Below are 7,045 nucleotides of genomic sequence, written 5' to 3'. Positions count from 1 at the left end.
GTCCCACTGCCCCTACAGCCGTCCCACTGCCCCTACAGCCGTCCCGTCTCCCTCTCCGCTCCAGCCGTGGCACACAGGCGGACGGTCCGGCTGACTTGTCCTCCTCCAACCTGTCCCTGCTACACCCACACGACAATCCCCTCCCTCACCCCGCGCTGTTGCACACAACCGGAGCTCGGCTCCCGGTGTAGCAAACAACCGCCCTGTTAATACCCTGTAACAGTGTTATTGTAGCCCGGTGTTGATACAGGCGACGTGGGGACGCAGGCTCAGGCCCGGGGATGGAGGCGGTTGTATCGCAAGTGGCGATTCTTGTAGTTTAACGTCAGGCCGTAGCGTACGACTAAGTCTAGTTAAGTCTAGTCAGACTGTAGTGCACAACTTGTACGTACAATCAAATCGTATCGCACATCAGGATCAGTTACTGTAACGCACAGTCCGGCTGTAGCCGACGGCTGGTTTGGGATCAGTTGTTGGTGCAACCAGATCTAGTTTTTATGCTGTATTGTCTGACTGTAGCTCACAACCGGCCGCGGCGAGGCGTGAGCGCAGGCGGAGAGTCTGTGGCTGGGGCTGTACGTTCAAGCGCAGCGTTAGGTCGGGTCCTGTACGCGCAGACTGTTGTATCCAGGGTCTGGTTTCTCATATGTACAGTCGCACTTTAGTGGACAACCGGACCCTGCTTCTTCTCACGTGTCTGTTGTGGTGTTTAACCGCGAAAGGAGAACTACACCGTACCTCAATCGCCGGGGCTGGGTCCCTCCCCAGACCAGGGGTACCCTGCTACAGCCAGAGAGCTGTAGGCCAAGCTCACAGTCGTCCTCTGTCAGTTAGGCTCAGCTTTGGGGTGGGGGGTGATAACGAGTCCAAGGAAAGGGTCCGGCTGTTCCTGGATCAGGCTGACCCTGGATCTGATTGTTCCTGGATCCACTGGGTCCAGCACCAGGTACAACCAACCCCGGCTGCTTCAGCTTGATGGCGTTCACAGCCGCACTAAAACCTACGCGTCCTTGCTTTGACATCCGTCCGTCCGTCCCCCCCCCAAAATCCAGGTGGGAATCCCAAACACCCCCCCACACACACACCCCCCAAAAACACACACCAGCGCCGAACACCGTCCCTACCCCGTGCCACCGGTACCGGGGACGGCACTGATAGGGGCCGGGGAAGGCGGTGGCTGTGCCAGGCACCACGGCAGGGTGGAAAGGGGAGGGGAAGAACCAGCTGGAAAAGGGAGGGGGAGAGGAATTGAACACCCCTAAACCCCCAAATACCACGGCCACAGGCGTCTCGGTAGCAGGGAGCCCCATTCCTCTCCCTCTGCCGAACCAAAATTGGGGATTTATAGCCCAAAAGCAACACCGGGACACACAGTCAGCATCCAAAAACACAACTTGTTTTAATATGGGGGTGTCCCCCCCCCCCAAAATCCTGACCCCAAGATGGGTGACCCCCCCCAGAGCCCTGCGTGGGCAAGGGCACGAGCTCAGAGTCCACAGGGCAGCGAGGACTTGTCCCCATGGGGGGTCCGTGGGTCACCAAGACCCCCCCTGGAGGTCCACGACACAAGGGGGGGGGGTTCTACCGTGGGTTTGGGGGGGCCCCCCTCTTAATATGGGGGCCAGCTCGACTCTCCCCAAGTGCTGTTGGCCGCCGGCCCCCCCTCACCACAGACCATGGGCTGGAGGAAGAAGAGGAAGACTCCGCAGAGCACCAAGCCCCCTCCCACCATCAAGGCCACCATCAAGGCCACCGCTCGGTACAGAGACCACCGGCCGGAGGTCCAGGACCAACCCCGGTTGGGGGGAGCGGGGGGTTCGGGTCGCCCCAATTCCAAGCTGAGGGTGACGGTGGGGATCTGATCAGGGGGTTTGGGGCGTCCGGGGGGGACGTAGAGCAACCCCTTGGGACGGCTGAAACGGACGGAGCCGGTGGGACCGGGGGGTAAAAGAGCCAGGAGATCGTCACGGGTGGGCAAAGCCGGGGGTCCGCGGCGGCGGGGCAACACCGTGGGGCGACGGCAGACGGGGCAGAGCAAGGTGGGGGTGGCGGGGGCCACCACGGTGACCCTGGCCAGGCATTCGAGGCAAAAAGTGTGACCGCACCCCAACGCCTTGGGCACCTTGAAGAGGCGATCGTAGGGGGCGAAGCAGATGACGCAATCCAGGGGGGAGACCCCCTCGGCGTCCCCAGCCATGGAGGTGACCGCGGCGGCGGCAGCGACGTCCCTGGTAGGTGGAAAGAGCGGAGCCGGCGTTTACCGGGTAGCCATAAGGACAACCCGCGGCGTGGGGTTGGGGACAGCAAATCTACGGGGGTACCCAAGCCAAATTGTCCCCCAACCCCCATGTCCCCCCCACCCTAGGGTGCCAACCCCCCCCCCCCCCCCTTGGAGATACCAACCCCCACCGGAGAAACCACCCTCCCCCCAAAAATATCTTTTGGGGGGTCCAACCTTCACTCACACCCGCTCCCAGCTCAGCCAGCGCCCCCCAACCTGCCACCCCCCAATTTGGGGGGGCTCAGCTAAGCCTCCCCCCCCCCCCATCTCCTCACCTGCACCCCAAAACGTGGCAGCAGTAGGAGCTCGCCGAGGCGCAGCCGGCGCTGCCGGGATCAAGGACGTCCGCCACCGTCACACCCACCGCCGTGCCCTGCCCGGGCGAGGCGGGGGGGGGGGACGGGGACGACCGTCCCCTGCGTTTGGGGAGCACCCCCAAACCCCACGCCGGCCTTGGCGGGGGGTCCCAGGGCACCGAGGAGCCGGTTCCCAGACCAGATCCCGCTCGCCTTCGCCGTGGGGAGGTACCGGATCTGTCCCGGCTCTATTTATCCCGATATTTTCTTCCGCCTTTCTGCCCCTCCCCGGTACCAGGCGCCGCTTCCCCCACCCAACGGGGGGGGGAAATAGGGTGCACAAAAAGAGGGGGACACACACACACACACAATGGCAAGGGAGCACCCCAACCTTTCCCAGTGGGAAGGAACGAGGCAGGTCTGGCCTGGGGACACGGAGGGGACAAGCAGGACACGGAGCCGCACCCCTGTCCGGGGCGCTCCACATTGGGGATCCCCCACCCCCACCCCCCCCACCCAGAGCACCCAACCCCAACGGCGTGTCCCCCCCCTCCCCAGCCCCACAACAACAGGGAGGACCGAGGGGGGGGGGGATAAAAAGTCAATTTTATTGGGAGGGAGGTGACAACGGTGGCTTTTTAACGGTTGGATTTGGCCACGCGCTCCAGCTCGTCCTTCTTCTTGATGGCGTAGGAGTTGGAAGAGCCCTAGGAAGGGGGGGGGGGGGGCGGTTGAGAGAAATAGAAGTCAGTTTTTGGGGTGCGGAGGGGGTCCGTCGCGTCCCCAACTCAGAGAAGGCGACAGCTCCGTCCCCCTCCTCACCTTGGCGGCGTTGATGAGTTCGTCGGCCAAGCACTCGGCGATGGTTTTGATGTTACGGAAAGCGGCTTCGCGAGCTCCGGTGCACAGGAGCCAGATGGCCTGGGGTAAAAGGGGACGGAAAAAGTTGGGGACGGAAAAAGGACAGAGGGGACACGGGGACAAAGAGGACGGCAGCCCCTCGGCGTTTAGGGAGGGAAAGGGAAGGTACCTGGTTGACGCGGCGCAGGGGGGATACGTCCACAGCCTGCCTACGGACGGTGCCGGCACGACCGATGCGGGTCGAGTCCTCGCGGGGTCCGGAATTAATGATGGCGTTCACCAGGACTTGCAGGGGATTCTGCCGGAGGAGAAGCAAGGGAGAGGAAATCAGCCCCCCAGCACCCAAAAAAAACCTCCCCCCCTAACACCCAAAACCCAGCCTCCCTCCTCACCTCCCCGGTGAGCAGATGGATGATCTCGAAGGCGTGCTTAACGATGCGCACGGTCATTAATTTCTTGCCGTTGTTGCGGCCGTGCATCATCATGGAGTTGGTGAGTCGCTCGACGATGGGGCACTGAGCTTTACGAAAACGCTTGGCCGCGTAGCGCCCGGCGCTGTGGGGCAGGTACTTGGCGTATTTTTCCTTCACGGCGATGTAATCCTGGCGGGATACGACGTCAGACTCTTCCCGTCGATGGGAGGGATGCGGGAAGCCCCCCCCCTTTGTCATCATCCCCCCCCCCCACCCCCCAAAAAAATACCTGGAGGGAGATATCGTTGATCTGCACGTCGTCGGTGCTCCATTTGCCGAAGAGTTTGATGTCGGGGGTCTCGGTGACGGCGGGGGCCGTCTCCCAGTCAGTCATGCTGGGGAGAAAATGGGATGGGGGTCAGGAGAGACGCTTGTCCCCCCCCCCTTTCCCCCTCGGAGAGAATGGGATGGGGGTCAGGAGAGACCCTTATCCCCCCCCCTTTCCCCCTAAACCTCCTAAAGGGGGGGGTCTACATCAAATCCTTTTAATTAAAAAGAAAAAACAAGTGTCTACGGGTCCCAGTGAGGTTAAATACCCTTCCCAGTATAAACTGGGAAGGTTCTGGGAGCACCTCACAGGCAGGGGTCCGTGTCCCCCCCCCCCCCCAGGACTTTTCACGGGGCACCGCCCGCACGCACCCCAGGCACCCTAAACCCCGCGTGGGGTGTTCAAGCACCCACGGGTGGGCTGTCTACCCAGAGAAAAGGGGGGGGGGGGTGTCCCTCAACCTCCCAGAGGTGACAAGGTGGCTCAGGGGTGTCCCCAAACCCTGGACATGACACAGGGGTGTCGTCCCCCCCCCCACAGGTTGTGTGTTTGCGAGTGTCCATGTGTGTCCCCCCCCCAATTGGGACAGCAGGCGTCAGGGTGTAACGTAAAGGCGTGGAGCGAGCCCTGTGTATCACAGGGTTGGGTGACACACGCAGAGGGGGGTGTCGTGTGTCCCCCCCCCATCAGGGGGACCCCCTCGCCCCCCCGAGGAACGGGGTCCACGCTGGGACAATCGCCACAGTCCCAGCGTTACCGGTGAGCGCAAAGACCGGCCACGGGGGGCAGAGGAAAACCCCGAACCCCCAAACACCCCACAGCCCAGGGACACCCCAAGCTCCCTCCAGACATCCCCCCCCCCCCAAAACAGCCCCCCTCAACTCCACCTAACCCAGGAAGGCTCCAAGCTTCTTTACGACCCCCCCCCCAACTCATCCCTATGGCAACAGGCCCCCCCAACCCTACAGAGACTCCCCCAAAAAGGCATAGCCATCTCCACCCCCCTCAAGAGCCCCCCAACTCCCACCCCAGGGTGCCCCCCAGGCCTGAGCCCCCAAACTCTTACCTCAAAGACCCCTATCCTACAGTCCCGAGCCCCCCAACTCCCACCTCAGGGCCCCCCTCCACGCCTGAGCCCCCCAACTCCCACCTCAGCCCCCCCCCAAAGACCCGAGCCCCCCAACTCCCTCCTCAAGGCCCACCCCACACACTTGAGCCCCTCAACTCCCACCTCATGCCCCTCCCCCCACACGCCTGAGCCCCCCAACTCCCACCTCAGGGGCCGCCCCTCCAGGCCTGAGCCCCCCAACTTGCACCTCAGGGACCACCCACACGCCTGAGCCCCTCAACTCCCACCTTATGCCCCCCCCTGCCTGAGCCCCCCAACTCCCACCTCAGCCTCCCCCCCACAGGCCTGAGCCCCCCAACTCCCACCTCAGCCCCCCCCCCCAGGCCCGAGCCCCCCAACTCCCACCTCAGCCCCCCCCCCCAGGCCCGAGCCCCCCAACTCCCTCCTCAGGGCCCCCCCACACACACCTGAGCCCCCCAATTCCCACCTCAGGGCCCCCCACACACACCTGAGCCCCCCAATTCCCACCTCAGGGCCCCCCCCCACACGCCTGAGCCCCCCAACTCCCACCTCAGGGCCCCCCACACGCCTGAGCCCCCCAACTCCCACCTCAGGGTCCCCCCACACACACCTGAGCCCCCCAATTCCCACCTCAGGCTCCCCCCCCCACACGCCTGAGCCCCCCAACTCCCACCTCAGGGCCCTCCCCACACGCCTGAGCCCCCCAACTCCCACCTCAGGCTCCCCCCCCCACACGCCTGAGCCCCCCAACTCCCACCTCAGGGCCCTCCCCACACGCCTGAGCCCCCCAACTCCCACCTCAGGGTCCCCCCACACACACCTGAGCCCCCCAATTCCCACCTCAGGCCCCCCCCCCCACACGCCTGAGCCCCCCAACTCCCACCTCAGGGCCCTCCCCACACGCCTGAGCCCCCCAATTCCCACCTCAGGGCCCCCCCCCACACGCCTGAGCCCCCCAACTCCCACCTCAGGGCCCCCCCCGACCTGAGTCCTTCAACCCTTACCTCAGGGCCCCCCAACTCCTACCCCAAGGACTCTCATCCTACAGGCCTGAGCCCCCCAACTCCCACCTCAGAGACTGCCCACCCCCAGGCCCCGGCCCCAAGAGGCCTCACGGTCCCCACACACACACCCACGGCCCCCCCCCCAGCCCCTCCCGAGCCCCAGACCCCCCCTCCAGGCCCGGGGAACCCCCGGACGCGCCGCACTCACATGGCGGCGGCTGCGGCTCCCGCGAAGAAAAAGGGCCCCGACGGGGTCTCCCGGCCTCTTATCCAGGGGCAGGCGCGCACTTCCGGCCGCGCATGCGCAAAGCCCCAACGTGGCCCCGCGCTTCCGCCCGTTCCGCCCTCACGGTGCCCTCTAGTAGTGCTCTATGCGCATGCGCGCGTGGAAGGGCCCACCCCCATCCATAGCGCAGGCGCAGAGGCGCTGGTGAAGTCGGAGCGGCCATGTTTGTTAAAGGCGCCTGCCCAAACGCCGCCATGCAAAGGGGGGGGCAGTTCCCTATGGGGGGTGTGGGGTGGGGGGGCAGAGACACGCGTGGAGGCGGGGGGGGACACGGGGGAGGGGGAAACGAGGGGGAGAGAGAGGAGCCCCGCCCCCCAGGAGACTTTACAGCCACACAAAACTCCCACCACCGGTGAGTGACCAATGGGGCGCCGAGAAGGTTGTAGCGTCACGGGTCGCCGGGCAGAACACGGGGGGGGGGGGGGGGGGAGGCTGCCGCGGGGGCTGCCGGGAGCGTGGCGGCTCCGCGGCGGGTGGGGCCGCGCC

The 7,045-nt window shown here is 65.1% G+C and overlaps 2 protein-coding genes across 2 annotated transcripts; both read right to left on the bottom strand.

The window, feature by feature from the left end:
• Window positions 1-1,388: 1,388 nt before the first annotated feature.
• Window positions 1,389-3,090, bottom strand: RNF225 (ring finger protein 225). Its single transcript, XM_075490662.1, has 2 exons — window positions 2,557-3,090; window positions 1,389-2,228 (listed from the first exon to the last, which is right to left on the bottom strand). The coding sequence occupies exon 2, from the start codon at window positions 2,195-2,197 to the stop codon at window positions 1,610-1,612; it is 588 nt and encodes a 195-aa protein (XP_075346777.1). The 5' UTR covers window positions 2,198-2,228; window positions 2,557-3,090; the 3' UTR covers window positions 1,389-1,609.
• A 113-nt stretch (window positions 3,091-3,203) lies between these two features.
• On the bottom strand, window positions 3,204-6,629 carry RPS5 (ribosomal protein S5). Its single transcript, XM_075490660.1, has 6 exons — window positions 6,482-6,629; window positions 4,141-4,246; window positions 3,831-4,040; window positions 3,608-3,736; window positions 3,400-3,498; window positions 3,204-3,284 (listed from the first exon to the last, which is right to left on the bottom strand). The coding sequence occupies exons 2-6, from the start codon at window positions 4,243-4,245 to the stop codon at window positions 3,216-3,218; spliced, it is 612 nt and encodes a 203-aa protein (XP_075346775.1). The 5' UTR covers window position 4,246; window positions 6,482-6,629; the 3' UTR covers window positions 3,204-3,215.
• Window positions 6,630-7,045: the final 416 nt, after the last annotated feature.

The sequence above is a fragment of the Mycteria americana genome, unplaced genomic scaffold (genome assembly GCF_035582795.1).
Source record: "Mycteria americana isolate JAX WOST 10 ecotype Jacksonville Zoo and Gardens unplaced genomic scaffold, USCA_MyAme_1.0 Scaffold_86, whole genome shotgun sequence".
Classification (NCBI taxonomy): Eukaryota; Metazoa; Chordata; class Aves; order Ciconiiformes; family Ciconiidae; genus Mycteria; species Mycteria americana.
The sequence above is the reverse complement of the archived record's forward strand: the minus strand, read 5'-3'. Positions and strand labels throughout refer to the sequence as shown.